Here is a 15,216-nt window from a genome sequence, read left to right on the forward strand (position 1 = left end):
CATGTATGCGTGCAGTCTCAGCTCCTGGGGAGGACGAGGCAAGAGGGTCTCGTGCATGTTTGGTTCAAGATCAGCTTCAGCAGGTTAGTGAGATCTTGGTTCAAAACCACAGCACGGCGTAGAAGCTGTAGTTTCCCAGAACATATCCTTTGTGTGAATTGAAACTTCCATGACTCCACAAAGTTAATAACATTAGTAATTGGAGTCACTTGATGATTCCAAACGGTTAAGACGAATGAACCCTCACCACCACCCTAACCAAGTAAGTGTTAGTATAGTTTTTCCTGAAAGATGGGAAAACACAAGCAGAAATGTTTTGACTTTGAAGTTAATCTCCTTTTCTGTATTATTATTAACCACATTGTGTCACCTACTTTAATCTTAAACTGAAGGCAAAACAGGCAAAGACGATTTCTGTTGTCAGTTCGGAAGGTGATAGTGTTGGGAGGAGGCGAACACTGGCACTATAGACCTCATTGGATATTTTTCTGTTGAATATATCTTAAGTTGTGTTCCTTGGTGCCCTTTCAATAGAAAGCTCAAAAAAATTTAAATAAAAATTTAGGTAAAGAAGAGTTTGTCTTTGACATCAGTTTTCCCATATTTTCAGAAGTGGATCTGTAACCCATGTGCCTTCCCTTTTATGACATGGCCACCAAGTAGCCCAGGGCAACAATTTCTCTCACAGTGATCCCTTATCATGGTTTTCCAAGAATAGATACCCTGCTTGTTCAACCAAGATCCCATGCAGAGTTTAATGATCCCATTAGTCTTTTACAAATACATTTGGAAAGTAGTTGGGGTGAAAACAAAAATTACATGTTTAAAATTTGTTTTATTTGCTTTATCTAAGAACTCTAGAATCTTCAGGATGTGGCTTTGAGCCCCTGGAAAAGGTGAAAAGACCCCATTTCAACATTTCAGTGATTTGACTTATGAATGAAATCAACGTGAGAAGCTCCCCTGAGAAAATCCACAGCTTATGTGTGCTGCTCAAAGTGAGGGATCCTCTGACTGAAACCATGGCCCTGTACACACAATGACAAATTCCAATACATATAAAAGAAAATTCCTCATGAAAATCTCCATACGGTGATCCTGCATGCAGTGTCCTGCGTGCAGTGGTCCTGCGTGCAGTGGTCCTCCATGCAGATTCACATTTGTTTGTAACAAAAAGTAAAAAAAAAAAAAAAAAAAAATCAATCCTTCATTAGTGAAATTATTGTACTAATTATAGCAAAGAATTCGATACTAGTGAAATCAAATAACAACCACGCATTTTTAGATTTAAAAATCCCTTACCTTGCTTTCATAGTGTGCAGTTTTCCTTAGGAATACCTTTTCTATAATAATTGATTTTGTACTTCATGAGCTGCATGTATTTTTTTTTAAGTATCAAGATACAGCTCATCTGTAATTAAGACACATTTATTATTTAAGCATTTTATGGAGCCCAGGGCTTTGGGTCTTTGGTTTGGGCCTATGTGGCTTCAGCCACTGGTCTGTCACGGCCCAGAAATACTTGAGGTAGAATTTGTAGGGATCTGCTTAAGAATGTGTTATTCACATTTCTTCATTGGGATCTGTGGTGTTAGTCTTCCTAGTTTCTGTAATCCTATGATTTTAAGAAATAGTGGGTCAGGATACATAAATTAGGCAAACAAAGGTGTTTCTGTTGGTGGCAATAACATAACATTATGATATTCTCATTGAAAACTAATCAGGGGAATTATATTAAATTATAAATACAAACATTAAGACCACATTTTGTTCACGTTTAGCCATGTTTTTAATTGAATCTAAGGCGACATTGATTGCAAGAGCATCAGAGCTATAATGATCGTCTGCCATATTACCAACATGTCTCTGTGTCCTTTCCACACAGAAACGGACCAATGGACTCCGGCGAGCTCCCAGACAGGTGGACCCAGGTGTGTTTCTCGTCATATATCCTATGATAACTCCAGTTAAGTGATTATTAACGTATGTGGGAATTTCTTGGGGAGTTGGCTGCACGGAGGGCCTTTGTTCCCACAGTTTGGTCTATGCCTTGTGACCAGGAGGTGAAACCCTTAAGTGCAAATCATTCCTGGATGACTAACCCCCAGCCCTTTCCACAATCAGCAGGTGAGCTGGTTCTTTGCTTGCTGAACAGCCTCAGGGTGCCTGCATAATGCTAACATACCCAGCACCCTCCCCATTCTCCTCCTAAATCAGGTAAGAAAACCAAGCAGCTCAGTGCCACTTAAAAATAGTGTGTTCCGAGAGGGTAAGGGAGAGCACACGACTGCCACTTACTTCCCCACTTGGGGAAGTTTTCTTATTCTCTACCTGTATGGTTTTATAATCAGGAATATGGTTGTCAGGATGGTGAACAAGTGTCCTCTGGAGACTGCTGACTCAGCTGCCGAAAACAGTATTTTTTCCTATCATTGTACTTTGCCCCTATCATTATCTTAGTATAATTACTTTTTTATCCATTAAGAAATGCCTTCCACAGTTTAATCTCTGACCCTTTTTGTTCTGTGCACGATCCCATCCTTGGAGGTGTAAAAGGTATTCACAGATAAAGCATCCAACTATATGAATTTGACTCCAGCCCCATCAAGTGGACTGTGAAATGCAGAGTTGCCTTGCTGGGAAATAATCTGGATTTCTATTTGGCTTTATGTTCTCAGCAGCAGCACTGTTCATCTAGCTGTAAAGCTGCTTTTTCAAAGCCTAACATCTTTTAACTGGAGCCACACCCAGGTTGGCCCTGCCGGTTTATGAGATGGCAGAGATTGTGGAAGCCCTGTTGCCTCTGGCTAGAAATTGCCTCATTTACATCTGGAGATTGGTTTAACTCTTTTAACTACAGAACAAAGTTGATGTCATTTAAAAACACAGGGTTCTGCTTTCCTTTTTAATAGTTCTGACTTTCTGGAGCCAAGATCCTTCCCAGGGGTTTGTGTGGTGCCATTTAGAAGAGCCTTTATTAGCTGTATTTATTTAGTAGGACTGTACGGGTGGATAAGCGATGTTGTTTGTTTGTTTGTCTGTATGAGTTGTATTTCTAGTTCAGGCAATAATCTGGCCTTTAAAAGTGTTATTTTGAAATTTCTTTTTCACCTCTGTGCATTTTTATTTAGTCTGTTTCCTCCAAGAGAAATACATTCATTTATAGTGTCGGAAGATGCACATTTAACTCTTCGCAATTTGCTTCACAACCAGTTTTCTGCAATCTCTTAAAGGAAAATATAGTGAGTTTTCAGATTCTAAATGCAGCCAAGTAGATCGGTAACAAAATAAATTCATACCACTCTATCCTACAGTGCTTTATGAAGAATAAATTTACAAATATACAAGAAGTACGTCTGTAGATTTTAGAATCTTCTCCTGTAGCTATGATACGTGCGTGTGAGTATATTTCTCATTCTTCACGTTTCTGTGAAGAAGCGGATAGGTGATAATCTTGTGTTTGGAGTTGCAGTGAGGTTTTACATTTCCTCCTTTAGCCACTCCTGGATTTAAGTCTAAGGGTCCTTGTCCATCTTGATTGCTTTTGTATCTCTGCCTCACTCTGCTGACCTGCTGTACTCATTTGCTCAGAATGAGCCCGGGTTTGACAACTGCCTTGTCATCAACGGGTGTAACTGTCATTCAACAGATTTTCACAATTCTTGGGAGACGTTTCTCCAAGGCATTTAACGAGATAGACTCTTCTTCCCAATTATTATTGTTACACTACTTTTACAATTATTATTGTTAAAGCAGAGTTGGTTTTTGTTCTTTGTGTGTATGTGGTTTCAGGGCTGATCACTTTGTGTCGGACAACCAATTTGGGAGTTCATCTCTGGGACAGGCTAACTCCCCCTCTCTCAGCAGTCATACGTTATCTATAGCTCCTTATCAAGGAGGTAATCTCATAAGTTCTCCCCACTTCCTACTTAGTATTTCTATTGATATCTCCACTGTTCGGATCTTGATTATGCAGCTATTTCTACGAGACTGATTCCCAATAAACATCCTACTGTAATGGCTTATGATCTTTGTGCCCCATCTTTTAAGCTGGTTGCTGAGCTGTAGAGGCAAGAGCTGTGACATAGATGTATCCACTGGGACTGGGTTCCCATGATCCATTGATGTCTGCATTGTGTCCAGTTGTGGTTTTATGTGATGGTCTGCTGCAAAAAGCAGCTTCTTGGATAAAAGTTGTTAGCTACACTTAACTGTGGGTGTAAGGATAAGATTTGGAATGCAGTTAAGAATTATTCCCATCTAGCAAAGGAGCTCTAGTAGATTCTATTCTAAGATCCATGCCCTCACTAGCCTCAGGAAGTTCGCTAAGTTTCTCGTACTAGGTACGGTGTTCCTCCTGTTAGTGGGCTGTATTCCAACTAGACAGCAGTTGGCTACCACCACCATGTGAGTGCCGCGTATTTCATCTTTATGGAGATCTTGCCTTGCTGGTTCCTGTTGTGGTTTCATAGGTTGTTGTGGTTTCATGGATATGACAGCTGGGTGGAACTGTTAATTGCTTCTCTCCTTTGGCATCTTCCCAGTATTTTCTGGTAGCATGGAAGCTAGGCCACAGGAAGGAGGCTTTCAAGTTACATCCAGCTTAAATAGTCTGAGTCCTGTGTTCTTAGTGTGCCCTGTTTTTGAGAGGCAACCAAGCCATTGTTTTGGGAGTCATGTGGAGTACCCTGACTAACCATTAATTCTAAAGGAGATTTTTCATGCCTGGTACTGGGTTTTTGTGGGGGAAGATTGTTAATCCTAGTGCCATAGCTTTCTTTAAGATGTGTGCATGTGTGTGCATGTGTGTGTGTCTATGTGTACACTTATTCGTGCTGTGTATGATTTTAGGTATGTATGAAGTATACAAATCATTAAGGCTTTATCAAGCAACCTTGATGGCATTTGTCCCTTTTCCCTCCTTCTCCTTCTGTACTGAACTCCCTCTCACTTTCCTACTTCCCCTTTCTCAAAATCGTGTCACCTGTATCCTGTCTCTTACTGTTTGAATTTTACATGTGGACATAGTACATACCATGTCACGGTCTAGACCAGGCTGGCTTCGAACTCACAGAGATCTACCTGCCTCTGCCTCCCGAGTGCTGGGATTAAAGGCATACGCCACCACAGCCTGGCTAAACAGTACTTTTGAATGTGCTTCATAAACTCATTGGTAGCAATAGTTATGCTGATTAATTTGTTCTACAGCAAGATATTTAATATTGGACACTTTGCCAAGTGGAGAATCAATAGTTGCAAGTTAAATCTTTGAAAACAGGTGAAATTGTATATTGAATTTGTATTGAGAATGAATACTGGGACAGCCAGAGCTACATAATGAGACCCAATTTTGAAAAAGTAAGCAAGCAAAAGCTGCTTAATTGTCATAATTTTTATATTTCCCTTTATTTCCTGTTTGTTAAGCAACTTTTACAGTCTTTTGATTATCTTTACTAAAAGATACAACAAAGAGGGATGGTTGAGAGTGATTTGTTTTGGATATAATTGTTAGAGGTTTTGATTTTAATAAAGGGAATGAAAACTCTAATTGAAAAATGGGTTATGGGTTTTTTTTTTTTTTTTTTTTTTTTTTTTTGTGGATTTCTAGCACAACCCCCAAACCATGAGAGCTATAGGCTTGTCCTGCGGCTTGTCCAGACACTCAGAACATTCTACTAGTAACTAAACCTAATGTTCAGATACCACGTTCCTGATGGTTTTACTGTGTTTCCTTGTTCTGTAATGGGCTAAGAATTTTTTAAATCATTTTTTAATCCTAATTGCTTTTATAAATATAATATTATGTCAGATGCAAATCCTGTTAGCTCATTTGAATCACTTATATATAGCAAGGTGTTCTCATCAGTTTGTACCTCTCTTCCTGAGACAGATGTTGGTATCAGGGACAACAACACTTGTAACAGTCAGATCAATTATTTCAGGAACACGGAGGTGCTGGGCCTTTTTCAAGAACATGAGATCATAAGTCTCAAGTTAATCCAAGCACTGCTGTAATATTTTTCACCTCAAGTGGCACTCAAGGTCAAAGTTGCCAATTAAATTTTAATACTTAGATTTAAAAATTTCCTTCTGTCTAAGTATTGCAGACTCAAAATTGATTTCTGTTTGCATGCAGTATATCTGGGTGCCATAGAATGTGGTCTTTTCATCGAGTTCATATTTTTAGACTTTTGTAAAATCATATTACATTCGTGGAACTCATAACCTCCTGTATGTGAGTCCACCATCATCAACTTTAAAAAATTCAGATTTTTATTCTTTGTTGTGCTGTCTAAAGATTAGATGGAGAGGATGGGAAATGCTTCCTCTCTTCTGAGTTTAATCTGCTTATGTGTACTGTTATAACCTTGCCTAATAAATGATCAAATAATGGCTAAGTGGATGCATTCTTTCTGTGCTCATTGTTGCCTTCTTGATTATAGACATGATACCCATGACTTGGAAAGGTTGCAGTCTTATACCCTTAGGAGTTGTCTTAACCATTTCTTAGCAGATGCACCTTCAGCAATGGTCAGGTTCTCTCCTCCAGATGAGCGGGACTGATATTCATGCTCTCCCTGTCCTTATGTGAAGACAGGATCCAAGTAATCTGTCATCATCAACCTCATGCCTTATTTGGCATTAAACATAGGCAAGTTGTGAATTATAAAAACAATATTGTCCTTCTCCATAATATTTATATTCTAGGTAGTAAGGGAATAGATAAAAACACCAGGTTTCAGTTGCTTAAATGCCTATGTATATACATTAGTTGTAAGGAAATTTAGCATTTAACTATTCTACATACAGATCCTTTGGACGATGGTATAACATAGTATCTTAGCAAATAGTCTTACAAACATAGGAAAATATTTTTAATTGCATAGTCCATGCAAATAAGCTAAATGAATTATAAAAGATAAGAAACTGTGGGCTCAGATTACTGTTAAACTGATTTATGTGTAGTTGCTTTGCATTTATGTAAATAAACATTTTGTTATGCTGGCTTATGGTATTAAATTGGAATTTAATATGGTTCTTCGTGGAGCTTTAATGTCAAAGGATTGCATTCCAGATCTAAATAGAATTGCTGACTTCCTTTACATTTGATTTTACACAGAGCAACTTATCCAATAGAGAAATCTTATATTTTAGTTTCGGAGTAGAAAACAGTGATGAGAAAAAAAAGGAAAAAAAAAAAAAAACCCAACAGCTCATTATTTTTAAAATCACGGCTCTAAAAGCTAATTTTAAAAATGACCCCTTTCTTTTAAGTGACGGAAACATGTACCTTCTTGGCGGTTTTTGTCAGCGAGCCTTTGTCTGCAATCAACAAGAGACAAATTCCATAGATTGTCATATTTCCATATTAATCAGTCATTCCTGCTTCTGTCTTTTCTGTCAGCCCCAAAATAATTTTCCATCAAATCTATAAATCCTATCCTAAATGTTGGGAGCCTAATTGTGAAGGTGCAGATCTATATTTTACATTGAGAGCAAATAAACTTGAAAAGACAAAATGGGGCAAGGAGAACCCGGTGATTAAGATTCATTGCAGAGGAATGAGAAACCCAAGCTGTGAAGGAAGCTGGAGAGTGTGCTCTGGTTTCTAAAACAGCTGATTTTCCTCCAAGCTTCTATTAAACTCTGAACAATAAGACTAGTTTTGCACTGAGGCAGTTGATCCCCTTGTAGTTATTTTTCAGGACTACCTTTCTAATTCTCCTTGCCAGGATAACAGATTTCTGAAATGAACATCACAGCACCTGGCTCACGTCTCTTTCGGTTTGAGGATTTATTTCTCCTTTTTAAAGCTCATTCGGAGTTCACAAAGGACCGTGACTGCTTTCTGGCAGGTCTGTACAAGCCTTGCCAAGCCGGTCTTTCATGCAGCATGGGTAGCTTTAGAATAGGAACAAAGGGGAAGTGAATATTCATAGGTATACATGGGGGGGTCCTTTTAGATGGCAAAGAGTAGCAGTAATGTGATTATAGAGATAACAAAATATTTGTGCTATAATACACAGAATCTACTTAAGGGTCACTTACAAACTTGTAGCATAATCTTACTGATAATATTATCTTTAGAAGATAAAGTATACGTGTATTAAATGTTTAGAGAAGCATTCCAAAAAGGAAGTCATAATCATAGTGAGCTACTTTGAACATTTATCATTGCTAAAATGTTCTTTACCTTGAAGATGCACTATGTCTCCATCTCTGTATCTGTGGCCATGATAGTTAACTTCTGCTCCATATAAGAAGACAAACTATGTGCCGTGCAATACTAGATAAAAATAGAAATTTCAGAAATTTGTTATAGGCCAACCACTTCTGAGAGCCAGATAATCTCATTTCAGAGCTGTGGTCCCAACTGTTAGATGAAAGAAACCAATTGGATCAAAACTTATTACTCTTCAATAACAGTATTTGGTGTAATATCTAACTGATCCTAGGAGAGAAGCCATTGACAAATTAGTTTATGGTTATGTTATTATCACAGTTCTATTTACAAATAGGTTTATCCCATTAACTGGATCATGGGAGTAGAGTTTGTAAAATTTCGGTCAAAATAGCATATTAGTAGTTACTTTTCAATATCATCAAATTGATTTTTTAAAAATTTGAATGAAAAGAAAAGTTTACATTAGGTTCTTAGCATTTGTTTTTATAGATCATTTTTTCCTTTGGGGGCCCAACACATTTTTTTTCTGTGTGACTAAAATTAATATTATAGGGACAATTCCTTGCTTTTATGAACATGTATTTTATTTTTTTATTTATATTTGCTGGAAGAAAGAGAACTAAAACATAACATACTTGATAGCAGTACTGTTCATCCTATGATGAGCTGCCCAAGTCTATGGTATAGATTTATGAATGGGACAGTCAACAGTCCGTTGCTACTTGTAGTTCCTTCTGAAGTAAATAAGGAGGTGCAAAACCTGAAATAGGAGGCAGAGAAGACCAATAAACACTGACTCCAAATGGTAGCTTTAGTTGGCAGCAAAGCCAAGAGAGAAGCAGTTTTCTTGTCTTACGGTTTCATGGTTGTTTTTCCAACTGTGTCCTTGCACGTGAAACATGGAGTTGGAATTCTCCTATGAACACAGATACTGGACTGTTAGAAGGCAAGAGTTCTTTGTCCCACTCCTGCCTACTCAGTGTTAGTACAGTTTGGTCCATTTGATTACCAAACAGCAAACAAGATCCTAAAATATCATATTTCATGGGAACGAAGGGGAAGAAGGTGCCTAAGTGCTGGAAAGGTCAGGAAGGAAAACCATGGACATGGATGTATTACATTAAGGCCATAGCCTGCAGCTGTGACAGAAAGCAAATAATAAGGAAAGGTAAGGACAGATGATAACTTAGTTTCTATGAATCAGTGTGTGTGTGTGTGTGTGTGTGTGTGTGTGTGTGTGTCTGAGTGTCTGAGAGAGAGAGAGAGAGAGAGAGAGAGAGAGAGAGAGAGAGAGAGAGAGAGAGAGAGAGAGAGACTACAGTAGATTTCCACATGACTTTTCCCGAAGACCTTTCGTGTTATTGAACATATGTTCTCCTTTACCTTGACCTACCCTCCCTCATCTGAACTTAACCCTTTCCATTCCATTATTCCTTCCATTTGAACTTATGTCAGAATTTTAAGAGGCTGTGGTTTATACTGAGGGCTCTGCATTGGCAAAGGTCAGCAAGGATGCATAATTTTGGGAGAGTTTACCCATATTTATCACTTCTAAAATAGGGATAAGTAGCAACTGTGTCTCAGTGAAGGTCAAATTGATTGCTGGATGAAGCACTTTCCCATGGTGTCAGTACCTAGTGCTTTGGAAGTGATGACTGTCACTAATGCATCCTCACACCTGCACTGGCTCCATACAGGTGTGTAACAGGTTGTCCTAAATAATAGCTTATAGTTTCTATGACTCTGTCACCTGAGCATGGTTTAACTCCAGTTTCTCTGCTTCAGGTTTGCTCCCAGAGCCTCATTTAGCATGTAAGGTAATGTCATCTGGAGACTCAGCTGGGGAGGGGTCCATTTTCAAACTCAGGTGTCTGGAAGCAGCACTCTCTTTAGATGATGGAACTGAAGGCCCGGATACCTACCACACATAGCCAGGGACTGCTCCCAATTCTTTGCTGTGAAAATTTTCTTATGTGGATGTTTACTTCACCGGAACATGTCAGCCAAAAAGGCAGTAGGGTATCCTAGCAATTAAAGCCTTACAGGACCCAACCATGGGAGGGAAGCCAGATCCTGGATTCTTGAGTTTAAGTGGCTTACCCAGAATCATGCAGTATATGGTGGGCGCTAAACTTACTCATCCTGTTTGAGCCTAAAGTATCTCTAACCTGTGAAGCCTACTGCTTTTGACCAGGGGAAGCATATTTTCCCAAGACTTAAGGGCACAGGACAGTGAAAATTAGTAGTGGGATCGGCTCTGTTTTGCAGAGTTCATTAGTGGCTGCTGCTTCAAAGCAGATTCATGGTTGATTTTTTATTTTATGCATTGTTAATTTTGAAAATGTTAATCTCAAATTGCTACAGTATTTCAATTAATTTGGACGATTAAAACTTAGCACCAGAAGAATCCTTCGAGAAAGATAAGGCAGCTAATTAGAGGTTCGGAAACAAACAACTGGTAGACCCTGGCTCCGAAACAAACTGGGTGGCTGACTCTGGCAGAGCTCGCGCTGCTTGTTCGAACAGTTTGGAAGTAGGAAGGATGATTTCTGGCAGGCTACGTATTAAAGTGGAATTTTTTTAAAAAGATGTTAAGGCATTAACTATTTAATATATAGCTGAAAATATGATGCGATTCTGAAAATGGCCTCATGTTCATTTGGTTGTGATATCTTTTTGAATAACCATAGCAGGGACAGAAACACAACAGGTATTCATTGTTCAGGTATGAGTTAAAGGTGTGAGGTAAACTTTGAAAAATAATTGGCTTTCTTTAATAAGCTAAACTTTTTACACCCAGAAGTTTATTATGAAAATTTCAGAAAACATGAGGGAAATTTTCTAAGAAGCTCCCTGAAGAAATACGTGGAATCCACTCACTTAAGTGACCTTACCCCCTTACAGCTTTTATTCATGCTTCTTTTTTTTGTGTAGAATAACGTGTTTGCAAATTGTGGTAGCTAGTGTTTTTATTGCTGCAAAGAGACACCATGACCACGGCAACTCTTATAAAGAAAACACTAAATTTGGATGGGTCACTTGGCAGTTTCAGAGGTTCGGTCCATTTTCTTGACCAGGAGCATAGCGGCGTGCAGGCAGACGTAGCGCTTGAGCAGCCGAGAGTACTACAGCTAGCAGGCAACAGGAAGCCTACTGACTATCACACTGAGGAAAGCTTGAGAAAAAAGAGACCTCAGAGCCTGTCCGCCTGCCCCCACAGTGACACACATCCTCCAACAAGGCCACACCTCTTAATAGTGCCACTCCCTCAGAGGGCCGCTTTCTTTCAATCCACCACACAAAATGTCTGTAGTTTTCAAGGTTTGGTAATCTGATTTTAATCACTGTTTCTTGAACATATTTGTTGAACCATTTGCCAAGTAGGCAGGCTTGGGGGTAAGTTTATGATGGTATTCTGTGCTGGTAAATCTATTGTAAGTTCAAAATATAATGAAGTAAACAATGCACTTAATGGGCCAGCATCATAGTTTTCTAACCCACTGTACTATCTCATCTTTGTGTGTGTGTGTGTGTGTGTGTGTGTGTGTGTGTGTGTGTATGAGAGAAGGGGGGCAAAGACAGAGAGAGAAAAAGAGAGGGAGGGAGGGAGAGAGAGAGAGAGAAAGAGAGAGAGAGAGAGAGAGAGAGAGAGAGAGAGAGAGAGAGAGGTCTGTAATGCTGGGGACCAAGCTCGGGCCTTACACATAGCAGGCAGGTACCCTTCTTCAAGTGTCAATTGTTTAGCCTCATAAATCCTCTGACTAGAACTGACTGGAATTGTGTCTGGCTGTTGCCTCCCTGCGAATGAAGAGAATGTTGTACTGTTTTTGACCTAAATGGGAAGATACAAAAGTTTCAAGTGTGGTTTCTATTGAATGTGCATTAATTTAGTACTGCCAAAAATTCCAACGTCCCAGCCACCTTAGGTTGAGGACCACCTGTAGTTATCAAGTACCAGTAAGTTCAAATATAAACTTAATTTTAGGTAAGATATTGGTTTTTAATTTTTACTGGATACTTATAGTATTCTTAATTTTGAATTACCTGCTTGTTCTTTACCTAATTTTATTTCCAAAATTTACTGTTTTCCAAAGATCTGTAAGAAAGATATATAAACACTTTTTTTCTTTTCTTATTGGATTTTTAAAAAATACCAATCCAAGTTCCATTCTTTAAAAAGTGTTTGGATAATTTTCTAGCATATTTGTTTCTATATAGGTTTTAAATTTGCAGATCATCAAGGATTTTAAGATTTTGTTTCCATTTTATGCTTTTAGATTTAAAGATTTTAATACATTCGTAAGTGTGTCTAATATGGACGTCACAATTTTAAGTCTTTGTAATAGTATTTATCTGTTTATTTTAAGTTGAGTAATAACTTTCTTGCTTTAACTTTTTAACATTTTAGGTAAAAACTTATTCTCTGATCAGCTCTAAAGTACAAATCAAAATGTTTTCAATGATTTTGAACTGTTTATACATTTAAGCGGTCTTTTTCATATGTTGTTTAAAATCTACATTTTGTACTGTGTAGTTTTGCATTTATTATATATTATACTCATGGCTTGCTTAGACCATGTTATTGTGTACAAGATATGTTGCAATATATGCTCTGTGGAGCTAGAAAGATAATTTTTATATGAACATCAGTGGTCTACATTGAGATAATCAGATTTTCTTGTTTCTAAGATATGAAAAAAAACTAAGATTACATTTCTTATGTCTTCTTTTGATGTAGGAAGAAAATGATATATGTCTGTCCCCTTCCACTCAGAGTGACTCTTCCCCTTATTCTCTTTGGGTGTGAAAGCTGACATCTTCCATTCAGAGTGACTCTTCCCCTTATTCTCTTTGGGTGTGAAAGCTGGCATCTTCCTCAATATTATATGTCATTCTCATGTTCATTTTCTCAGCTGCTTTCAAGATCAAGACTAGACGATCTTTAGTGTTAGTAACTGTTGTTCAGTTCTCGGTTTCTGCTTAACGCGAAGCCTTTGGTAGATATTGCCTAATCACGAGTCGTGTTGAAGTGTGTGCTTCAGAGCTCCAGTTGGGAAAGCTTGTGCAGCAGTCCCCGCTCATTGTACCTTTGCTTTCTGTTGTTCTAGCGGCTCACAGCCAACTGCAGACAGCTCCACCGCATGGAGAATTTCAGAAATAATCAGTTCATGGCCTTTATAATTATACACCATTCTGATTAACATGATGGAAGCCCCCATAGTCCGCCCTGCCCAGGACAAGAATGAATTGTATCTATACTGTAAATCCCACCTCTCAGTTACTCATTCACTGTCTTGTGTGCCTTATATCTGATGGCCCCAGGGCTCTAGAGTTATGTAAAACTCTATGTAGTTATGTAAAAGCAGATTCAGTGGAGAACAGATTAATGACAGTCCTGGTGACAGTGTGAATGGCTGTGTAGGCAAAAGTGTGGCACCTGCGACCTTAGTCATCACTGGAAGTTCTGAAGCTCTCCGTTGTTGCTAACCCATCTTATGTTTAAAAAACACTTTCCTGGGGGAGGTTGGTAGGATCTAGCTGGGACAGTACCACTGGTGTCCTGCCCGATGCATTGCTTTTCCTTTGAGAAAACACAGGCTACTTTCAAGTCCCTGCTGTTTTCAGTGACCCAGTCAGGACAGCTTGATGCCTTCAGCTGAAGACAGAAACTTCCTTCCCGGAACTAAGAATGATTCTTGCTGCTTGTGTAGTCTAAGCGTCCTTGGGAAGTTAAGAAGGTGCGAGTGTCCACACACCTTTCTCCACCGCCACATGCAGCTCTCACCCCTGAAAAAGAAACTAGCCATTTCCCAAACTGGAGTGCGGCGCTTCAAGGATCCCATATTTAAATAGGATTTACATCTTCCATTTAAATTCAGGCAACATCCAAGAACAAATCTGGCCAATGGTTTTCAGAAAACGAAATGGCAGCATCTTCTTGGAATCTCAAACTGTTCAAGGATAGGTATTTTTTTTTTCCGCCTAGCAAAACAGGAAGAAAGTGGAAAACATATGGACGCAGGTTGAGCACACGATGTATTTTCAGCTTGAATTGGCACTTCCCTCCTATTTGTAGTGCGTCTTAAAATTAATTTTGGTGAAGCGTTTAGATTTAAGAGAGGAAATTTTTGCTATCTGGGACTAAATCAACATTTGTGGCATCTCATTAATCACTGCCTTATGTAACTGCCTTCCTACCTGAGAGAAGCTACTGAGATGAGAGAAGTTTATAATATCAATGCCAAGTACAGATCTTGCCTCTCCAAGAGGAGTTCATTAATCATCATCGAAGCACAAGAAAGAAACATACTTCACGATTCATGCCAATTTCTTAAATAATGTTTCTTAAAAGGAAAAAAAAAAGCACCATTTTTTAAAGTCTCATCTGAAAAGGTTTTAATTTGACTGTTAATGTATGGTGTTATGTAAATTTAAACTGTTCTGAGAATTCCTGTCCATAGTGCATAGCAAGCAATAGAGTGTATTGAGTAAGAGTTTGGGCTCCTAGCTGACAGCAAGCCGTTCAGTTTCTTGGCCCTGTTGCTTCCTGCCCTGCCTGTGTGGTCATGATGCAGTCTGCATACTTCAAACGAAATGCTTGGCACCAGATGATGGGCCAGGAGCCTCAGTACCCTGACCTGCAGCAAACAGTAAAGACTTTAAGTTTGAAAGTCTGTTTCAAGCCAACCATCTGTGTAATTATTAGGGCCTTCTGTGTAACTCTTTAATAAGCTTTGGCTTTCTCATCTGTAGAATAGTATGGACATATCTGCTTTGTGTATGCCGTAAGGTTAGTGATTATGCAAGTGAGGCAACGCTTTGGTCCATAGAAAATGGACTCTAACCATGACATACAGAGGCATGCAATAAAATAAAAAGTTAGAAGCCTGGAAGTGGTGGTGCACACCTTTAATCCCAGTGCTTGGGAGGCAGAGGCAGGAAGATTATCTGTGAGTTCCAGTCCAACCAGAGCTACACAAAAAGGAACCCTGTTTTGAAAACCATAAGTAAATAAATAGTTTGATAGATAA

General features: G+C 38.8%; 1 protein-coding gene across 2 annotated transcripts in view; it reads left to right on the top strand.

Moving 5' to 3' along the window:
* The window catches only part of Vav3 (vav guanine nucleotide exchange factor 3), a 317,139-nt gene that overhangs the window by 217,098 nt on the left and 84,825 nt on the right, over nucleotides 1-15,216 (top strand). For both annotated transcript variants that reach the window (XM_057793503.1, XM_057793504.1), the window contains exon 19: nucleotides 1,886-1,931. In XM_057793503.1, the coding sequence (XP_057649486.1) occupies nucleotides 1,886-1,931 (46 nt within the window). The remainder of the gene's footprint in view (nucleotides 1-1,885; nucleotides 1,932-15,216) is intronic.

This window comes from Chionomys nivalis, chromosome 18 (genome assembly GCF_950005125.1).
Source record: "Chionomys nivalis chromosome 18, mChiNiv1.1, whole genome shotgun sequence".
Taxonomy (NCBI): Eukaryota; Metazoa; Chordata; class Mammalia; order Rodentia; family Cricetidae; genus Chionomys; species Chionomys nivalis.